Genomic DNA, 22728 nt, shown 5'->3' with positions numbered 1-22728 from the left:
CATGGGTGTGTTTTATCTATTTTTGTCTAGACTTAATGTATTAAAACACAATGGATGATTTACATGTTGTGTCTCAATCTCAAACAGGTTTCAAGTCTTCGTCCACCATACTGAAATGAATGGAATCCAATGGCCTCCTCAAAAATCTAACTTGTATGTTTTGGAAAATAGTTGCCAGTATTGTCAAGTGTGTGAGTTGTAGACATGGACTAAATTATGGCAGACCACCCATATCGTCGTTGTCGGGTGGAAACCTTGTATGTCCAAAACCGTTTTCCAAAACCGTTTTATCATTTTAAAAAATGAACTAAACTAGTGAAAACAGCCGATCTACAAGCACAGTGTGCTTGTAGATCTGCTGTTTTCACTACTTTTGTGCGACGGCCTTGTCTGATGAAGCAGGGCTTTACTTTGCGAAAAAACATACACATTTGAAACTTGGAGATACGAGGTTTCTGCCCGACGATATGGTCCTTTAATAAAGTTTAATGTTCATTATGAATTTTAAAAGGGGATTTAAATGTTTTTTTTTATATTCTGTGTGAGTGAATTCAGCCACTAAGTTAAATTTGACAACTTCCAACACTACACAATTGCCAATTTGTGATAAAAGCCTAAAAATGCCAGAATAAAATAAAGAAAATAATAAAAAATGAAAGAGTGAACCATCAGCTGTTATCACTAACTGCCTGAATCATTAACCCTTCACTAAGCAATGGTTTGATTTGTTAGACAGCAGCACAGATACTAAACTTAAATAAATTAAAATGTATTAAATGAATAAATATTTATTTATTAAATAATGTATTTGTTGATTCATTATAATTCCATGAATTAATCATTACGTAATATACATAATAGTTCTTAACTAATCAGTTTGCTGTTACTTAAAGCCTTGAAATAATAATTAATAACACTGATTACTATGGTGACCCGCATTATACAGTGATACCTCTCCTTGTAAGAAATCAATGCACACAACCCAAAATTAAGAACTTAAAAAAGTATAATAATGAGAATCCATTTTGAGTACAGTATGTGATCATGGATGAAATGTGTATACGTCAATTCAAGTCATGTGAGGTATGAATGTATTGCACTTTCTTTGGGTTGCAGTGGTTTCCGCGTGACTGCATTACATCTGCCTTTGCGCCTTTCGGTTGGAATTCATGCACAAAACCTGTTCCCGTTATGAAATTCATAAACAAAGAATCAAGTTTAATGTACAGCAACTGTCATTCACCGATGAGACATTACGACAAAGCGCTCCCCAGAACAGTGCTTCTGGCCGAGAGCGGCACGACAATTACCCACCGCCATCTCAGCCACATGGAACTTCAACTTCCAATGCGCAAACTTGGCCCCAAAAGCACAGGGAGGGAATAAATGTTTACAAAGTCTGCTCCGGCTTGCTTCCCTGCCACTTATTAAAAAAAAAGAAAAAAAGGAAAAAAAAAGAAAATCAAACACAGAATCTTGAATTTGTTTAGCCCCAGCCAACCCTCAGCCCCGCCTTGGACGTCCTCTTTGTGTTCCTCCTCAAGCATGGAGAACGAGGCGTGCTCGGTCCTCGGAGCATGACGGCAGGCTCAAAGCAAAGCCAGCGCCAGGTAACTGGAGAGGCCACCCCTTTGGTCCCGATTATTCCAGCCAAACCCCCTCCGTGACCATCGCCGCCACCCTTCCATCCATCCCAGCTCTCTTCGTGTCCACAATGCATGCGGGGCACCTCGCTCTAACGCAACCCCCCTCCTCACTGTCACCGTCTCCTCAGGGCTTTGGGAGGACTGCATGGCATTGGGTCCCAGCGGGGTACATAGGGTGGGGCGGGGGAGGTTGGGTGCACTCTCTTGAGAAGAATATATAGTTGGCCAGAGGAAATCTTCTGCTCAGACCATGCTGGGGCTTCATATGATGAAAGGCACCTATAGACAAGAATGGAAAGAGGACACAATGGGTTTAAGAACTACTTGGACAATTTTTAGGATGCCTAGTGATAGTGAAAATATGTATTTATCACTCTTGTGTAGATATATATTTCATTTGTATGTGCTCCTTCATATTGGGTAGCCAGCCTAGTCTATGGAGTATCCATTTGGTTAAAATGTCTGTGCCTCTGAGGCTGTTATCAGCATTGTTTTGTTAGAATCTCTCACAGAAAGCCATAATATCAAGTTGACCCCGGAGTTGTTTAAAGTTTTGTTGTCACACCAACCCTAGTTGCCTAGGAAACGGAGCACCTTAATATATCGACTGATGGCTTGACGTAAAGACGTCATACGTAACCCCCAATGTGTATAAAACCTTTGTATCACTGTGTTAATGTATGAAGAACTGATCTGGAACCATGTCGTTCTGATGCTTGTGAGATCCCTTCCCTGGAATAAACCCAAATACTATTATAACTTATAAGATGTTTCCTCCGTTTATTGATGTCAATAATCAGGGACGTGCTGGGCCCCTGATTCAGCCCGGGAAAAAGAGTTGTAGAGGCCCTCATTGCGCGCTATAGAGAGAGATCTCTCTCTATAGCGCTGCTGCTACTACAAGCACACAACGCCTCGCACCGCGAGGCGTTGTGTGCTTGTAGATCTGCTGTTTTCACTACTTTTGTGCGACAGCCTTGTATGATGAAGCAGGGCTTTGCTTTACGAACTTGGAGATACAAGGTTTCTGCCCGACAGTGACGATTTACTTTGTTGGCCGCCCAGCCCCCAAAATGTAACGAAGGCCGACATTTTATTATTATTAAAAAATAAAATCTAATGGCCGGCCTGGACCGGCCGGGAATGAACCGTCAGTTCGGGAGTTGTCCCGCTTTTCCCAATGGCCAGCACGTCCCTGTCAATAATTATGTCACTGTCCGATAGTTATGGGGTACGAAAAACTAGGCTATAAAACTAGTCATAACAGTAGTCAGAGGAGTAGTACTTGACAGGTGTTTCTCAGTGAAGAGTGAGACATCAAGTGACATGATTTAGTATCAAGTATGTTGATGACAGATGCAATGAGGATATTAATGTGAGCAGGCATGGCGCGTGGAATCTCAGCTGCTTGTTGGATAACATCTTCATGAAACACTATATGAAAGGCCTTTTCAAACACTTATTTATCACTCATTTAACCTATAAGCTTTGAACCATGGCAGAGCTGAACCGAACGAAAATAAATATGAATAGAATAAATTAAATATTACATAACCAAAAATATGTTTATGACCCATTTGGCCGATCAATGTATATTTTCTTCCTTGCTGTGTATGTCTTTCTTAGAGAAATTATACATTTCTGTCCATTTCCTGTGTATTTTGAGGCATATGATATATATTTATCTTCTGTATGGGTTTTGCGTATAGCTCTCTGGCTCTGTTCTGACCTCCACTGGGACACATGGTTCTAATCCTGGCCTGCCAAGGGCCATAATCGCTCCCCGTTAAAGAGCACTTTCTACAACACACACTCTCTCTGTGTGTGTGTGTGTGTGTGTGTGTGTGTGTGTGTGTGTGTGTGTGTGTGTGTGTGTGTGTGTGTGTGTGTGTGCGCGGGTCCCTCTTAGGACTGGCCAAATTAATGACATCAAGATGTCCCCACTGATGGGCGAGTCAACATGTGGTAGCCTAGCCCCCCACCACTGCACCACCCCCAGCCCCAGACCCACGCGCTCTCCTCCCGCCTGTCAAACATGCTTTGGGGGAAGCGGCTCCTTTCATTTTTTTGGGCCGGGTATCTTCGTTACACAGGGGTCATTACATGGCTAGGTGAGCTAGCCCAGGGTTTTGATGGGCAAGCCTCATCACACAGGGTCATGAAAGGGCATAGTGAACAAAAAGTGCGTGTGTGAGTGTGTATTGGGCTGGCATAATGTCCTGACATTCCTCCGGATCAGACCTCATGGATACCCGCGCCGCGGTAATGTAAACATGCAGTAGTTTGGCCACTATAGTGCTAACATGCTACATGTAATCTCAGCATCCCCCCCCCCATTGGGTGATTTGAGAACCTCTCTCATCAGCATTGCCTTCGCAATTAACGCAGGCTATGAGTCAGAAAATCAAAACCAAACACCAGTCCCCAAAGACAGGGAGGAGGCTGCAGGGGGACGTGACCACTAATCAAATATATAACAGTGTTAGTCAGAAGTCAAGCTCGCATGCCGGGTCAAAAAAATCCACTAAACTCCCGACAAAATTTGGCACGGGTCACTGCGGGAGCAGCGGTTCTCTGTTTTCAGGTAAAGGGCAGAGAGTTGTTGTGTGGGCCGTACCTTGCTCTGACTGTACTGTCCATACTGGTAGGAGGGATGGTGGTCCACGGCGTACGCAGAGGAGCTGTAGGCGGACGGGCAGTAGGACTGGGAGCTGGGCAGGGCGGGCATGCTGGTGAGCCCCGGCAGCGCCTCCAAGCGCTGGGAACTGTGACAACTGGCAGCCATGCCACTGCTGGGCTCCAGGCCCCCGGTCAGGGGGGAGAGGGCAAAGTCACTCTGGGGCTGGTGGGGCACTCCTCCAGGGTTCAGTAGGCCCATCACCTGACGGGAGATAGAGAAGAACACTGGTTAGACAAATAGAATACAATGGACAAGACTAGACTAGACTAGGCTAGAATAGAATAGAATAGCGTTGTTGTCGGGTGGAAACCTTGTCCAAAATCGCTCTTTTTGTATTTATAAATTTAAAATGTATTTAAAATAGTTAAAATATATGATCTACAAGCACACGTGCGAGGCGTTGTGTGCTTGTAGATCTGCTATTTTCACTAGTTTTGTGCGACTGTCTCGTATGATGGAGAAGGGCTTTGCTTCACGAAAAAAATAAAATAAAATGAACCGCGGAGACACAAGGTTTCTGACCAACAGTGACGATAGAATAGAATAGAATAGAATAGAACAGAACAGAACAGAATAGAATAGATACAGATGCGTATCCAAACTGTCTGAGAAAGGATGGGTTTTCCAGCTGTGCCATGTTCGTGCAGTCAGGCCATACACTGCACGGTGATGAGGTATGATGTAGACTGGACGAGAGTCCCTTGGGTTTCATAATTTAAATAACGCAACACCGCCAAGACGAGTGAATGAGGAATTTGTCAGGGCAAAGAAATGAATAAATCGCACAACTGGTTCCATTCCCCGCTGTGCAACCGACGATGGATTTCCCACCCTTGGTACTGCTGACCACCGGTCAACCACCGTTCCCATTACGCTGAGGTCAGTTAAAGTGTAGATTCTCTCCTAGTCCGGAGCATCAGAAACACATTACTCTTGCCCCAGCCACACACGTGGTTCTCTTTAATCTGTTTCCTCGCTGACCGGCCGGAGACCAGACATTGTCTACAGGGAACACAGTTCAGTTTCCTCCTTCCCAGTTTGGCTTTGTTTGATTTCTGCAAGATTCATCTTGTGGAGCTGAGGAGAGTAGAGCTTTTATCACTGCATTAAGTGAACAGTATAGTCTATTTAACAGTAGTTTTACATTAGAATCTATATCCGAATCAAATTTAATGTTTCATAGTATGGAATTATGAGACGGTCCTTAAACCTACTGGAAAGGAAACATTAAATTAAAAATGCAATCACCTCTCTGTCTCTCTGTCTCTCCTCTCTCTCACACAAACACAGGCACACATGTGCACAAACATTATTCTGTCTTTTAGTTTAATGCCAACCAAATCGACCATATCCTTGCAGGGCCAAAGGGCAACATGTAACGTAAGTGTTTGTGTGTGCGTGTGCTCGTGTGGCGTGCGTGTGCACCAAGCATTTATGTTCTGATGTCAGGGGGTGATGTGATACATTGTGAACAGCTGCACAACAGTTTGCGTGAGAAGCGACGTCGTGAAAACAGCTGAAAAATGGATTGAGAGAAAGACAGAGTGCGAAGAGACAGGAGGACAGAGGGAAGAGGACAGAGGGAAGAGGAGAGGAGAGAAGAGAAGAGAGGAGAGAGGAATGAGGAGAGAGGAAGGAGGGAATGAGGGAGGAGAGGAGAGGAGCATTGAGGAAACCAACAACAAAGAAACCAAAATCTCAGAAACTATCAAAAACAACTTGGAACGACAAGTGGGAAGAGTGACATAATGTTATAGCTGGAAAAATAGGCCAGACACACACACACACGCGTGCACGCGCGCGCGCACGCGCGCGCACACACGCACACGCACACGCACACGCACACGCACACGCACGCACAGGCACAGGCACACAGGCACAGGCATGCACACGCACACTCAGAGTAAATATACTGTAAAAGACATATTTTGTACACAGAAATATAAAACACACACAGGCATTCGCACAGTGGCGTCAGTTCAGAAAAAGCTAAGGTATGGCAACATGACTGGTGTCTTGCACGCGCGCCTTCACCAGTCATGTTGCCATACCTTAGCAACAGGCATGATATATTTATTTTAAGAAGATATAATATATAATTATATATACCTATAATATAATTATAATACCTTGTTAAAGTGACCATTTTGTTAAACTTTGCATTTGTAGTTATTTTACTGTAATTTACCTACATAATAACCCGCACAGATAGTCAAAGAGACTAGAGGATTCATATTTAGAACTAACTTTTATCTTCCCCCCTGGACCCAGGCTATGGCAGCTGCATAACCCTGCCATACCCAATTGACGCCCCTGCATTCGCAGTTTCGCACCCTCAGGCGTGAGCGCATACATACACCATCCACACCATAAATATGCCAAAGCGTTGGTGCTCCGTGTGGTGTGTACATGTGGAAGGCCTCATATGTACAGAACCATAGCAGCAGGAGGATGTGGTCCAATACATATCACTGAGTAAGTGCAATGAACATCTCAGTGAACAAATACTAAACTTGAGTGAGTTAAGTCAGTGCTCGGCTTCAATCGGTAATGTAAAAAAAAACACAAACCAAGCTAGAGACACCTTGGTGAAGTATGGACTGAATTCAGACTTAAATTCAACAGCCACATTGATACAATTACAAAGCAACGTTATGAACCATGTAGAACTCTCCTGTCATCTGGGACTGGTCTGCTTTCTGTCCCCTGAGTCAACAGTATAAGGGCCCTATTTTACACCCGGCGCTGGGGGAAGTACAATTAGTTTACAACCAACGCAGTTTTGTGTGTCAAGTTATTCAGATTAAGATGGAGGTGGGTTCACAACACCACACACTCATGTCCAACATAGGTGACAATTCTGGGAGACTCAAGACTGAAAAACACAATATATTACTGCTATCCTATCTTTTACGTTCATGAAAAACACACCCATGGCACTCCCAAAACACACCCAAAACACTCCCATGACTAATTCACAGATTTAATACAGCGTCTTTGCGCCTAGCGCTGACCTTTGCACTCTGATAATGCACCGTTTAACAAGCGAAATTGGAGGCGGACACATTCCCTGCTACAACTGTCAGTTATTTAATATCAAAGTTGAGGACTATTATGTTTACCGCTGCCCTACCTATAGGCTTCGGATTAATTTCTTCTTATATTATGTTATGTTATTTTATACTTAGTACAAAACATTCATTACCCACTTCAGCCATATATTAAATAATAAATACATTTTGTCTATTTGAAACTAGACGATCCACAAGCTCACAATGTGTCACATCCGAGCTATTATACATTTGAAAACTAGTGAAATGGGATATTCTGCATGATGAGTACTTTCTACATTTTGTACTTTTACTCAATTAAATTTGAAATCTAGACATTTAACTTACTAGTACTTTTTCCACCACTGGTTTTGGTGAGCCAACGTCAGGTGTGTGAGCGTAGAGTAATTTACAGTAGTCTGTCAGAGGAGTTGAACCTCACACATTTAAAGAACACGGCGATGTGAGGCTACAAGCAAATGGAAAACACGTGGAGGTCAAACCGCACAATTCATCTCACAGCAGGGTGTGTGTGTGTGTGTGTGTGTGTGTGTGTGTGTGTGTGTGTGTGTGTGTGCGTGCGTGCGTGCGTGCGTGCGTGCGTGCGTGCGTGCGTGCGTGCGTGCGTGCGTGCGTGCGTGCGTGCGTGTGTGTGAGGGGAGGGAGGCTCAACACAGTTATCCTTACATTATTGTGTGTGTGAGCCGGGCAACTTGCACAAATACATTTAGAATATTGGGTTTTAAAGTCGCTAAAAATTATTCGAAATTCTATGTCGACATTCAAACGTTTAAACAACGACTGGAGATCTTTCCAACATCGAAGCTGCAACGTTATCAAATGGCAAATTAATTTAAGATATTGTCACTTTCGGGCAGAAACCTTGTATCTCCAAGTTTCAAATCTGTACGCTTATTCGAAAGTAAAGCCCTGCTTCATCAAACAAGACTGTCGCTCAAAACTAGTGAAAATAGATCTACAAGCGCACAGCGCCTTGTGATTGAAGGCATTTTTTACCATTTAGATTTTTTTTTAGAAATGTTCAAATAGCTGATCTACAAGCTCACACTGTGTCGATGTAGATTGAGTATTTGAAGTAGTTTAAAATGTTTTCAATATAGTAAAAAAAAAGGCAAAGAAGTTTAAGGACTTGGGGTAAGGCATGGACGAAAATATAGGCTACAGTACTGTATGTCCTCTCTCTCTCTCTCTCTCTCTCTCTCTCTCTCTCTCTCTCTCTCTCTCTCTCTCTCTCGGTCGCTCTGTGACTGAAACAGCGGCGGTTCCCGGAGGTGTGTCTGTTTCGAGGTTGTTCCGGGGATTAGGCCCCCATGGGGGGTGCAAAGCCTGGGCCGCTTGCTGTCTCAGTGAAAACGAATTCCTCTGGTATGCAGCAGATCAGCAGCCAGACGCCAGAGACTCCACCACCACCACCACCACGGGGGCACCACAAGCAGTCCACTGGCCCATGCAGTCCACTAGTGACTAGACAGAGCCACTGCCACTTCCACTGGCCCATGCAGACAGGCCTGACTGTCTAACTATCACCTATCCAAAGTAAACCGTATTCCTATCATGACTCCTCTAATCTGAACTCACCACATCTGGAACTGAGTGAGCCCCGTTTCCCAAACAGTGGGTCGGGACCCATGTGTGGGTAATGGAATGATTTTTATGGGTCACGAAAAGAAATATACATTTAAAAATATATATTTCAAAATATATATATTATTTTACAAAATATAACTAAAATAAAATGTGTACTGTACATTAAAAAAATCTAAGAAATTCCATAAATATCAAATAATGATAATGAAGAAGTAGTGAAAATAGATCTGCTAAGTTTGGGTCTAAGAAATTCCATAAATATCAAATAATGATAATGAAGAATAGTGAAAATAGATCTGCTAAGTTTGGGTCCCGGGCTGGGCAAAAGTCCAATCCCTCTTTTGGGTCTCGGCTTGAAAAGTTTGGGAACCACTGCTCTAGAGACACCTTTTTCCTCCTCCTCCTCCTTCTTCTTCTTCTACTCTTTCTTTCTTTCTTTCTTTCTTTCTTTCTTTCTGTCTTTCTTTCTTTCTTTCTTTTCTTTTCTTTATTTTCCACCACGATGGAGACTGAAGTGTGAGATATTTCAGTAGTATCATTTCTTGAGAAACAAATTATGGTTGGATCAAGTGGTTTAATAATCCCTCACTTGTAGCGGGTAACCCAAGAATATACTTTTAGGGCAACATGGAGAAAGCTCTGTGGCTTTGAAAAGAAAAAAGAAAACCGATCCTAAAAGTAAAGTTTTCTAATTGCTAGAAAAGAGCTCTTCATGTGGCTGGCTATCAATGTCATTGCATCTAATCGATTCTCATTTCCTCCCTTTTATCGAGTTAAAATAGGGAAATTAATTCCGTCCTAGACTGAAATGGAGATGAGCGCGCCGCCACATACATCCAACGTGGCGCCGACGAACACATAAATTAAAACAAATTAGCCGACAAAGTGAGTCATTTGCATAAATTACACAGTGTGTTACTAGGGGATAGATTACTCCATTCCAATCAATTAAGACGGTGGAACATTGCGTGATTGCAATTCCAGAGACAGAGCTGTGGAGCAAACATTCCAGGCGTGCGATGGCGTCCCCTGTGCATGGCGAGGTGGCTGCTCTGGGGCGCTAGCAGTCCGCTAGGGGCTAATGTGCAAACCATCCGCCGGCCCACGTCACCTTTGACCTCTTTATTAGACGTATAGCCACCGACTGACCCTGTGTGGGTGTGTGAACTGACAGCCACGGTCACACATGCCGAGGGTGGAGCGACTGACTGGTGTTGCCTGCGGGGGCCGATGACGTTAAATACCTACCGCCACTGTCGGACAAAAACCTTGTATCTCCAAGTTTCAAAATAGTATGTTCTTTCGTAACTTGAGGCCCTACTTCATCATACAAGAGTGTTGCACAAAAGTAGTGAAAATAGCAGATCTACAAGCACACAACGCCTCGCGTTGCGAGGCGTTGTGTGCTTGTAGATCGGCAATTTTCACTATTTTAAATCGCTTTAAAAAGAATTAAAAAAGGAAGGTTTTTGAGTGGACATAAAAGGTTTCCACCCAACAGCGACAATATCAGCTAAACAACCGTGCGTGGCTGAAAAACCCCGGGGAAAGAAGAAGCAGCGGCGTCTGGTACTCAACAATCACTCAAATATCAAAAGCAAGACAAATTATCGCTCCGAACCATACTGGTGCCTCACTGACTGTGTACCAAAGTGGATGAGCCAGATACGTTTTTTTCTTTTTATGTCAACATATACACATCCTGGGGCTTTTTTGTGTGTATGGGAGAGACAGAGTTGCCAGAGGCAGTTTCTTTCTTTCTCTCTTTCTTTTTATTTTTTATCTGTGCTCTGCAGAAGGCTGAGAATCTCTCTCGCGCGGGATACCGTACCCAGCATGCATTGCATGGGGGGCAGCCGCCCTTTGTGGCGGTTTAAAAGCTCGTTTTCCGCCTGTTAGTCCGTCTACCTCGCCGGTGGGAAGCCACTGATGGACACATGATGACTGTGTAATCGACCATAATTGTCTTTTCAGTTTTGATTTGTGTCATCACTCGACTTGCTCGTCCATCCTCGTCTCCCCTCTCTATTTCTCTGTATCTCTGTATCTCTCTCTCTCTCTCTCTCTCTCTCTCTCTGTCTGTCTCTTGAAAGAGTGACATGTGCCACATTTAAAATTCATCAGCGCAGATGAACTAAATGCGACGCGTTTCCCCCAGACTAACAAGGTTCTCATTGCAATGACACGTCCGAGGTCACACCTGGGATGCCCAGGGCGTTTGTGGCTGTCATGTGGTGTTTTGTTATGTTGTGTTGTGTTGTGTTGTGTTGTGTTGTGCTTGTATACTATACTGCGAGGTTAGTGTAGCAGTATAGTATTGCACAACACAGCACAGTTAAAATAACCATATTTTAACTGGGGACCTCCCCCCCTCCCCCACCCTCAAGAGTTGAGGCAGTTCTATTGCGAAAATAGCAGATCTACATGCTCACAACACCTCGCAACGCGAGGCGTTGTGAGTATGTAGATCGTCTATTTTCACAATTTCTGCCTCTAATATATGACAATTTGGCCAATGTCTAATTTGTTATTTTAGAGCTATTAAAAGTCCTTAAATTATCACTTTACAGTACAACACAATACAATACAATACAGGCCCCAGAAACACAAGTGTATAGAGTCTATACACTTAAACTTTATGTTGGTTTGTTTACTGTTGAGTGAGAAAACAACATTGCACATTAAACATCTGGGGACCCCCCAAAATGATTTGGGGACCCACAGGTTGAGAACCACTGCAGTATACTATAGTGCTACACTAACCTGTGGAGAGAGACTGTTGCTGATGGCTGGGTTGACCGCGTTGGAGTGTCCCGGCGGGGGCACGAAGCCGTCAGAGTACCCTGAGAAGCTGTGGCGTCCGGAGGACAGGCAGTAGGCCGAGCCTCCGTCCTGGGCCCCCGCTGACGGGCCAAGCCCACCCTGGTGCACCGACGTGGGGGGGAGAGGCTGCGGCCTGTGCACAGTGTTGGACGCTTCTGACACTGACGTTTGAGAGAGACAGGTGGGAAGATATGAGATGATTATTTAGACATTATAGATAAGATAAGATAATGCTTAAAAACACAACTAGAATAGACTAGGGGCCCCATTTTCGTCGGTGCCTCACCGCTTATCCCTAAACTTCTTTGCCTTTATTTTACTATTTTGAAAAACATTTTAAAATACTGTACTTCAAATAAATAGCCATACTATTTTTCAACATAGTAAATAAAGGCAAATAAGTTTAGGGATAATTGATAAAGGGGTAAGGCACCGGCGAAAATAGTACCTCATAAGTTACATTATAACAAATAAGTTAAAAGTTAAAACAGGGCACTTGCATAACATTGAGATCAAACAACAATACTGAATTAAATGACATGCATAACTAAAAAGCTCCAACATGTAATTGTATTGTAATTGTATAAGACTGATGTGCAGCGGTCATCAACATGCTGGCTTTTGGTGGACATTTTTGTCAAAATTCAATTTTTCCCACGGATATACAACATAAGTAGACAATAATATGACCAGAAATATCCCTGAATGACCATAACAGGTCTGTAACACATAATAATATGCCATATACAGTGGTGTAGTAGTAGTAAGTGTCACTCATATTCTGAAGAAAACCTGGAGACTGACATTCAGTTGGGTCTTATGATCATAATATGAACATTATAATGGTGTGTAAAAAAATAAAATCTATAATTTTCCACCACTGACATGACATATTTGTCTGAATGTCCGTGTGTACGGTCATGTTGATTAGCCTAGCACAGCCAGACAGTCCACCCATGTTAAAACACGGTGGGGATATACTGCAGTTAGTTAGCATATTCTGGCCAAGCCAGGCTACATGTTGATGGCCCCTGCTGGTGGTGTGCATTCTTCTTTCTGCACAGAGTGTGAATGTGTGTGGGCAAGCTGTGCCTACCCTGAGCTATGGAGGAGGGTGGGTAGGGGCTCTCTGACAGCTGATAAGGCTGCAGGCCTGACATGGCCGATGGAGGGAAACCGCCGGGAATCAGGTGGTTGAACGCCATCAACTGGTTAGCACCCGCCTGCTTCCTCCAACGAGCTCTCCTGTTGCTAAACCATACCTGAAAGACGAAAAAAAAACAAAGGAGAAAAGAAAAGTGAGCGTCAAAGCTTTTTGCTTATTCTACATAATACATTTGTTTGTATTGTGCGTGTGCGCGCTAGGGCATTCACCAAATATTCGAATATTCGAGTAAAAAGAATATATAGTTTAAAGCTTGGCTAGATAGGAAGTCATAAGAATGAGTTGTCAATGCTCCGGGTGGATGAATTTGTTAATGCTCTAGTCTATACCATGGGTTCTCAAACCTTTTTAGGCCGTGACCCCCAAAATAAACATTTGAACTGGGAACCCCCACCCTGTCAAGCACTTGGAATTGTAGGTATTACATTTAATGTGACTCGGTTTCCGAGGATAAATATTGCGAGGCGTTGTGAGCATGTAGATCTGCTATTTTCACAATGTTCGCCTCTTGCTTACTTAATATTTGATAGTTTGGCCTGTCGAATATTCGACTATTCGAATACTTTGAGGTCGAATAATTCGAATACTAAAAATCACTATGCCCTAGTGCGCGCTTGTGTGTGTGTGTGTGCGTGCGTGCGTGCGTGCGTGCGTGCGTGCGTGCGTGCGTGCGCTGCGGATGGGTGGGTGGCGGGGGTCGCTCTCATTCATAGCCCAGGGCTCATCAGATAGTGATCTAAACATCTGGAAAGTGCAGTGGAACTACAGTGACGTTTTTATTCATTCGCAGAGGAGAGCTCAGATCAGCTGCATCACGTAAATCAAGCCATGAAGCTATTACAGCTGTTTAACACCTCTGGTAATACATTATCTGAATGAAGCATCTCAGGGCTTTGATGGAATCTCTGCCCTTTTCTTTTTCTTTTTTTTTACAGGAAGTCTGCCAAATACAGGAAATGGAGGAAACCCTCTTCAGTGTATATGAGTGTAACCACCTGGACTCGAACTTGCGTCGTCTCCGGCATGGGAAACCGAACGTCTACCAATAAAGCCAACGGGGAATCCCCCATTGGCCAAATTTTAGACTTCTGGGCTTTGGGTAAGGCTACTCTTCTGGGTAACCAAAAGAGTAGGCATTGTGGCCAAGCACGTTTTTCTCCTACTGAATATACTGACCATTTTGTCAACGAAAAAAGACTACCGGTAAACTAAAAATGTCAGGGAGGGACTGGAGAAGAGATCCATGGCAGGAGAACTAAAATACAAGTCATTTTAAGTTTGGTTGAAACAACGCGTTGTGAGCTTGTAAATCAGATCCCTTTTTTCATGATAATTCTTTTATATTTTGGAAAAAGTCACCAATTTAACATGATGTTTAGTTGCCCACTCTTCCTGTATCCATGCAGACAGGGCAGACAGAGTGCACTGCGTGCGGTGACATATAGCACAGCGAGGGTTCCGTGTCTGTTATGTGTAAGGCATGTGCGTGGGGAGGGCACCACATATGTTTATCGGCTATAATAAAGTTCTCTAACAAGATGGGCATTTCCCTGACCAGCACCCATATGTTACACATCCTTGAGGATTAGCACCTGACCTGATGAGTGAGTACTGTAGCTTGTGTGTCAGTGTGGGTGTGAGTATCTACTTGCAAGCATGTGCACGCTATACTTTGAAGCCCTCTCGTATGATATACAGTGTATGCACTGTACTGTATGTGCTTGTCTGTGTATGCATCTCTCACGTGCACGATATACTTGGAAGCCCAAGTGTGCGTGTCTGCGTAGCCTATATGCGTCTCTCACCTGCACTCTGGCCTCTGTGAGCTTGGCCCGCTGAGCCAGCTCCTCTCGCGTGTAGATGTCGGGGTAGTGCGTGCGCTCGAAGGCCCTCTCCAGCTCCTCCAGCTGCTCCGTGGTGAAGGTGGTCCGACTGCGCCGCTGCTTCCGCTTCAGAGGCAGGCCCGGCTCCGAGTCCACGTCCGAACCCTCGTCCGAGTGACTGGCTGCAACGACAGATTAACCCACGTTAAGTCAGCTCAAATTCAGTAGAAATTCTGCCACAGCGGTGTTAGGTGTATGTATATACCATATACATATTATTGTCACTGTCAGGCAGAAACCTCGTATCTCCAAGTTTCAAATTTGGAAGTTGAAGTACTGTAGTAAGTAAAGTAAAGCACTAGTCTGCGTCATCATATGTCTGTCGCATATATATATATATATATATATATATATATATATATATATATATATATATATATATATATATATATATATATACCGGTATATATATACCTGTATATATATACCGGTATATATATATATTTAAAATAGAGAAAATAGCAGATTTTATGATTTTAAAATAGTGAAAATAGCAGATGCGAGGCATTGTACGCTTGTAGATCAGCTATTTTCACTATTTCAAATAATCTTTAAAATGATAAATACAAAACAAATTGTTGTGGAAATACAAGCTTTCCACCCGATATATATATATATATATCTATATATATATATATATATATATATATATATATATATATATGACCCGAGGTGAATCAGTTCAATGACATAAAATAGGCCAAGACAACAGTGTTTGAGGACAAGGTATGGTACTAGTAGGCCTCCTGGTCCTTTTTTAAACTCCTCCAGCAGTTCCTGAGGGGATCAAAAGCCCTCGTAGGCTGCTTGAACATGGATTAGAGAGGTGCAGATCCCTGCCCTCAGGGCATCTATCTATCCCTGGGCTCCCGGAGTGTCTCTGCTGGCCTTATCCATGCTGTGCGTTATTGAGATACGGTCCCACCACAGCCAGATCCAGGCAGGCGCCCATCCCGTTTTTTGCAGGTGCTTCTTTAATCTGTTTGTTCAGTTGAAGGGGCAGGACGGACCGAGAGACTGGAGGACTGGACGAGACAGCTTTTGGGAGCTAATTCAGCAGAAGGGAGTCAGTGAATGCTTTGGAGGCCAAGAGGTAGCGTGTGTGCTTGTGTGTGTGTGTGTGTGTGTGTGTGTGTGTGTGTGTGTGTGTGTGTGTGTGTGTGTGTGTGTGTGTGTGTGTGTGTGTGGTGGGGGTGGGGGTTACCCGTCTATTAAGTAATGATTAGGCTCCTCAAACTAGCGTGACAGCCTGCCATTGTCCACCATTACATGTCTGCAATACGCTTTCTCTCTTACGCGCGCACACACACACACACACACACACACACACACACACACACACACACACACACACACACACACACACACACACACACACACACACACACACACACACACAGAGAGAGAGGCCATAATCATGCATCTGCCACGTCTGGGCCGTGGGCTTTCAGTGGATATGCTCTGTGTGTCAGTGTGTGTATGACAATGTTTGAACCCCAGATGGTTACAGACAGAAGGAGTTGGAATCCATTGGCCTCCTCCTCCTACCCACCCCCAGGGACCTCTTAAAGCTCACTGCAGTCAGAGGAAGGTTCACTGCACCTTTTAGGCCCTCACAGACGGACAGACTACAAACACCTATATTGAGAGGGAGAGAATAAAGCCTAACTTATAGCCTATGCTTGGCCATACGTAAGGCGGTGTCCCTCGAAACAGCTGGCATCAGTTCAGAAAAAGCTACGGTATGGCAACATGACTGGTGTCGTGCAAGACACCAGTCATGTTGCCATACCTTAGCAACAGGCACAATGAAAAGTACATTTTATTATTTCCCCCTGTAGCCAAGGTATGGCAGCTGCCATAGCTTACCATACCTAATTGACGCCTCTGCCTCGAAAAAACAGGAAAAAAAACTAATTTGCAAATTTTTCACCAACCATGCGGCTTGCCAAAAATTGCTGATTTTAAAATTGGCGAGCCATGGATTCACTACTTTAACCCCATCGTCACTGTTGGGCAGAAACCTTGTATCTCCAAGTTTCAAATTTGTAAGTTTTTTTGTAAATGAAAGCCCTGCCTCATCATACCAGACTGTCGCACAAAACAAGTGAAAATAGCTGATAGCTCGCACCGCGAGGCGTTGTGTGCTTGTAGATCGGCTATTTTCACTATTTTAAATCATTTTTTAAATGATAAATACAAAATACTTGATCATTTTGTACATTCTTTGCCTTATTTTGGCCAAATGTTCACCTATGACATGCCCAACAGGGATGCTAGGATTCGTGTGGTTGAAAGAAGAGAGAAAGAGAAAGTAACTCAAAGTGGAGACAGGTGTAAGAGCAGAAAGAGTCTCCGTCAGAGGGGCCCATCTGCAGTGGTGTAAAGTAACTAAGTACATTTGTATTTCCATTTCCCAGTACTTTTACTTCTACTCCACCACATCTCAGATCCAAATATTGTCTTTTATACTCCACTACATTTATTTGAAAACTTTACTATAGTTACTTTGTAGATTTTGATTATTATTATTACAAAAGATACATTAACCACTTCAACCCAGCCATTTTAAAATAGCCGATCTACAAGCTCACAATGCAACGCGTTGCGACACATTGTGAGCTTGTATCTGCTTTTTTCAAAAGATTTTCATACATTTGAAAACTTGAAATTTGACATCCTGCTTAATTTGAACATTTACTTTTGGAACTCTAAGTACACTTTTATACCAATACTTTTGTACATTTTGAAAGCCGGACTTTCACTTGTAACATTGGAGTACTTTTTCCACCACTGCCCGTCTGCAGGCTCCATCTTGGAGCTGCAGACTGCAGTTCATTCTTCCTCTAGCCCAGATTTAAAGCTTTTTAATTAAAAAAGTGCCAAGTCAGATACATGGGGGAGCGGGGGTCTCTCTCTCTCTCAAACCCCCCCTCCTCCACCATCTCACCCCAAATGCCCCGAGCCCCTGGAGCCAAGCAGGAAATGCTTGTGCCGGTTGCCAGTGTGATTCCGACCGGGCATTACATGAGGATTTGGACCCCGGGAGTTCTGCGCTAGGCTAGCGCTCCGGACCGCCGCCACGGAGGATTGTGATGCTGGGAACAGAGCTCTTTATATTACAGGCTGACCAGGGAGGGAGTGCCATGCAGGGGCGTCACAAGGGGAGGGGGGGGGAGTGGGACTGAGTTACTAGGGCCCAAGGTGGAGGGGCCTTACTTATTTTATACTTTAGCTATTGTAAAATAGCAGATCCACAAGCTCACAGATCTAGATAGATCTGCTATTTCTGAAAAGTCGTGAAAACGTGTGCAAATCTTTGAATATGTGTATGTTTAATTTCCCCCTTGGGATAATAAAGGTAAAGGTAACTATCTTTTAAGCGCACATTTGTAACTAAAATTTTGCTTCTGGGGGAGGGGGGGGGGGGGGGGGTCCCTGGAACTAAATATTTTGAGATGGAGGGTCCGTGGCCAAATACATATCATTTTGGGGGTCCTTCACATGAAAAAGGTTGAGCACCACTGACATTGAAACATAGATTTTCTGTTTTTTCAAAAAACCTTAGAAGGATTTGAAATATTCAAAGACCACACATTTTCAAGATTTTTTTCCAAAATAGAAGATCTACTACAAGCTCGCAGCACTGTGGCACTGTGAGCTTGTACCGGTATATCTGCTATTTAATTTTTCAATAGTCAAAGCACAAAATAACGCAGTGAATCCATGTACCCAGGGCCCAGAATTTGGTGCGACACCCCCGGTGCCATGCATGCTGCCAATGACGCTCACAGCAGATTGGCTGGACTGATGGATGTTAAGATACTCGTGGAAAGTCTGTTCCGCGCTGAGGAACAGACTTTTTGGGGGGGGGATGTGGTTTGTTTAGATTGGAGGGATGTGGCCTGAAACCAGTTGAAATGTATTCACACAACGGGCTTGAGCAGAAGGCCACACAGTAAGGGCCCAAAACTTGATAACTTTTCTATAAACACGCCTTTGAACAGCATTTTTCAGCGAATCCTGTTTTTTTTTTATAGAAAACGCAGCATGAATTCATTCCGAAGATGTCACATAACAAACAGTTTTGTGCCCTAAGGGGAACTGTTAACAATGTACGCCGTGAAAGCCAAACTGCTAAGACGAGTTAATTGACGGATAAACAAGAGAAAGGGACTAAACAAACCAACAAGTCAGGGAACATACGGTGCCATTTGAGCCAAGGAAAAGAGGAAGAAAGAGGAAAAAAGGAAAGGAGCCAAAATGACAAGAGCTGCCGACTACCCAGAGATTCCTAAGGGAGGGAACGAAACTCATAAAGCTCCTCAGAGGAGAGGAGAAAGCTCCCCAGTGACACTGTATCATGTTAACTGCAGGGTGGGGGGGGGGGTGGGGGGGGGGTGCCCCACTCCTTTCTTTTTTTTTTTACTCCCTTTATTTCTCCCGCTATCTCCCTCTCTTCTCCCCCCTCCCTCCCTGTTTTTATTATTAGTAACTGCGAGAGAAAACACTCCATCACGGACTCTCCCTTAATGGCAAATGACAGTGGTGCTTTTGTCATCCTCTCTGGCTCTCTCTTTTTCTCTCTCTTTTTTCCCCTCTCTCGTTCTGTCTCTTCTTCTTCTTTTTTCTTTTTTTTTGTTTTTTTTTTGGAAGTGTTGCAGGCCAGGGCTTTTGTATGCCAGGAGGGAGAGGCCTGTGGCAGGGCTCTCTATTGGGCCGATTACCACGCTCCATCTGTAGGAGCCATCAGGGGCCGGCCGGGCCCGCATTCAGGGGCCTGTCACCTGCCCAGCAGGGGAGTGGGGGTTGCTGTAGGGGTTGGATGGGGGCAGGAGGGCCAGGGGATGAGTGGGGGGAAGGAAGGGTGAGTGGGAGGGAGGGAGGGAGGGAGGGAGGGGGCACAAAGGGGTCCGGAGAAGGGCCACTGGGGCTCGCTGCGGAGGGGCACAGCAGGGGAGCCACAGCCCCAGAGAGCCCTCCCTTCCTTCCCTCAGAGCAGAGGCCCTGGGGGGGTTGGGGAGGCTGGAGGCACCTGGACAAGATGATGCTGCTGGGTGAGCCAGCCAACGAGCATCAGCCACACTTCAGCTGAGAAATATAGCTTATTGATGTACTGGGTACAAAACATAAAGAATTGACAACATATATCCACGAAATGACCTGGGTTCACATTATGTTTAAAAACTTTTGATATATATACACAGTATGTGTGTGTATATATATATATGTTACAGTTAGATTGGGTAACTCAGTTAGATTGTGGTAAGAGCACTCTTTTTGTCGTTCACCACACACCCCTACCACCACCGGGATCAATTCACCTTGATAGTCTCTTATCAGCGCACTTGTGTAATTCTGCGCATTCACCATGAGATGGCGACAACAGCCATTCACTTGTGTAGTCGTCACTCGTTTGCGACACCTCTTTCGTTGTTTATCTACTAGCCTAGCTCGGCTGTGTTTAGCCATTAGCTTACTATGCCTAACTCTAACCCTAACCTCCGTGGGGTGAGGCGCTATCATTCCTGCCTCGTTGTTGTGGATCAAAGCGACCGCTTGTTCCGCCCCAGGCCGCACAACGAGCGCTCCTGTTCTCAATTTCACTGAAACTCCAAATAACTGTGACATATATATATAGGCTATATATATATACACACACACACACACACACACACACACACACACACACACACACACACACAGTGTATATATATATCTATATATATAGATATATATATGGGAGAATGGATGAGTGTTATGCGTGCACCAAGGGCATTGCTAAAAGCAGGACCTGTCATTTTCATTTCCTTCAATCACGTCTCTTTCTCCACTTTGCACACAGACAACACAACCCCTCCCCTCCCCCACCCCCCGCGACGCAACCGCGTCTTCTTGGCGTTGGACATGCTCAGACGAGCTTCCAGCGCTGTACGGTGCATTGAGGTTTTTTCGGGGGGTTGAGGGACGCCAAAGCGCAGGAGCTTGAGAGCCGAAGCGGGCCTGCTCCCAGTTCCCACACATTCCCCATCTACGACGGGAGAAGAGGATACTAAACACACAAAGGGAGGCCTCGACCTCCTTAACTTAAACACCCAAATCAAATTTTACGCTGCAGCTCAAGCACCAGGGAGCTGAAAATACTCCGCGGCCGCTCGCAGTTTGGCAGAGGCTCCCCCTGACAAGAATCTTAAAAGATAGATTAAGGGGGTTGTCGCAAAATGATCCACGAAACAGACTTTTCAAACAAAGTGAAGGTTTGCGGGTTAACAAACCAATAACGGGGCGGCAGGCGGAGGTGATAGCGTGTTCAGATAGCGTTCCCGTATTCAACAGGTCATGTCAACAGGTTCCCTTCACACATCAGAGGCCCATTACATAAACGTAAATACACAGAAGAGTGCGTACGCACACTCCACGGTCCGCCATATCGGCGAGGGGGGCAGACAAGCGCTGTAGGCTCACCACCCAAGCTAAAACAGAACCGTTTATTGAGGAGACTGACAGGCAGGAAAGGTAAACTCCAGAGGGCTACAGATGTGAACCTCAGGAGTGTCTACTCCTATTAGCGTCACCTGCAGCCGCACTGCCCCTACAACAAGCCAGGAAAACCGGCGAGGAGTCCAACTTTGGGATAAAGGCTGCTCTTGTTTTTACCCCACTCCCACGCCCCACGCCTCCCACAGATGCTAACGTAGGCAGCAAAAGGCCTGCATCCACGCGAATGTGCTTGAGCAAGCAACAGTGTTTATTTGTTGTCCTATATGGCGGCAACGGAATGCAAAAAATCACACCCGTGTGAACTGAGCGGTGGTCGTGGTGTGTGTGTGTGGGGGTGTGTGTGTGTGTGTGTGTGTGTGTGTGTGTGTGTGTGTGTGTGTGTGTGTGTGTGTGTGTGTGTGTGTGTGTGCGTGCGTGTGTGTGCACTTGTGTGTGTGAAGAAAACACAGCCTGTGTGTGACCGCCCCCTCCCCTCCCCCTGTGTGTGTGTGTGTGTGTGTGTGTGTGTGTGTGTGTGTGTGTGTGTGTGTGTGTGTGTGTGTGTGTGTGTGTGTGTGTGTGTGTGTGTGTGTGTGTGCACGCGCGCGTGCGTGTGTGAGAGAGAGAGAGAGAGTATTGCAGTTGATGCTCAGACTAGACTCAACAGCACCCTCTCTGGTCACTGAGTGGTAGTTCAGGCTACATACACACATACATACACGGATACACGGATACACGGATACACACACGGCCATGCTATGGAGCGGTCTACCACCGCTCAAAAATGGAAACAGAAGCTGTGCAGATGGGAAGAAGCAGTTGGAAAGTGTACGTGTATGTGCTGGCGCGTGCGTGTGTGTGTGTGTGTGTGTGTGAGAGAGAGAGAGAGAGCAATGATAGTGATGCATGTTGAAAAGACTAAACTGGGACAGAAAGAACAAGAAGGAGAGAAAGAGTGATATCGGAGAGATAAAGACAGAGACAGAGAGAGAGAGAGAGAGAGAGAGAGAGAGAGAGAGAGAGGAGCATATGGGACAGTTTATGGCTGTGCCTTGGTTAGGGGCTTGGTTAGGGGCTGACTGGCCCTTCCTCCAGGGGCTGTTAATAGTGAAGGTAATTGAGCTGGTGACATGTGTTCACCGCACAAAACAAAGGGCAGAAGAGACAAATGAACTAGTTATTTGCCCAGGGAAGTAGATCTGCTCCTTTCAGGGCGGGCAGGGCCCAGTGTGAGCGGCCCACTGAATAAAACAGTGGAGCACACACAGCACAGAACAGCGCGGCGAGCCAAGCAGCCGAGCAGATGCCCCGGAGAAGCTGAATGGTTAACTGACAGCTCACAGGCCCAGCTGGGGTTAACAGTTAGGAGCAAGAGAACGGGAATGAGCGAGCC

General features: G+C 44.9%; 1 protein-coding gene across 1 annotated transcript in view; it reads right to left on the bottom strand.

The window, feature by feature from the left end:
• Positions 1–1907: 1907 nt before the first annotated feature.
• Positions 1908–22728, bottom strand: part of pax3a (paired box 3a) — a gene marked incomplete at both ends in the record, with an annotated part of 33168 nt that continues 12347 nt past the window's right edge. The window contains 5 exons of the mRNA XM_080726403.1: positions 1908–1925; positions 4264–4527; positions 11748–11968; positions 12904–13069; positions 14778–14977. Of these exons, the coding sequence (XP_080582529.1) occupies positions 1908–1925; positions 4264–4527; positions 11748–11968; positions 12904–13069; positions 14778–14977 (869 nt within the window). The remainder of the gene's footprint in view (positions 1926–4263; positions 4528–11747; positions 11969–12903; positions 13070–14777; positions 14978–22728) is intronic.

This window comes from Nannobrachium achirus, assembly GCF_963921795.1.
Source record: "Nannobrachium achirus genome assembly, chromosome: 5".
Classification (NCBI taxonomy): Eukaryota; Metazoa; Chordata; class Actinopteri; order Myctophiformes; family Myctophidae; genus Nannobrachium; species Nannobrachium achirus.
Note: the sequence above shows the minus strand (reverse complement) of the source record. Positions and strands in the feature narration are given on the sequence as shown.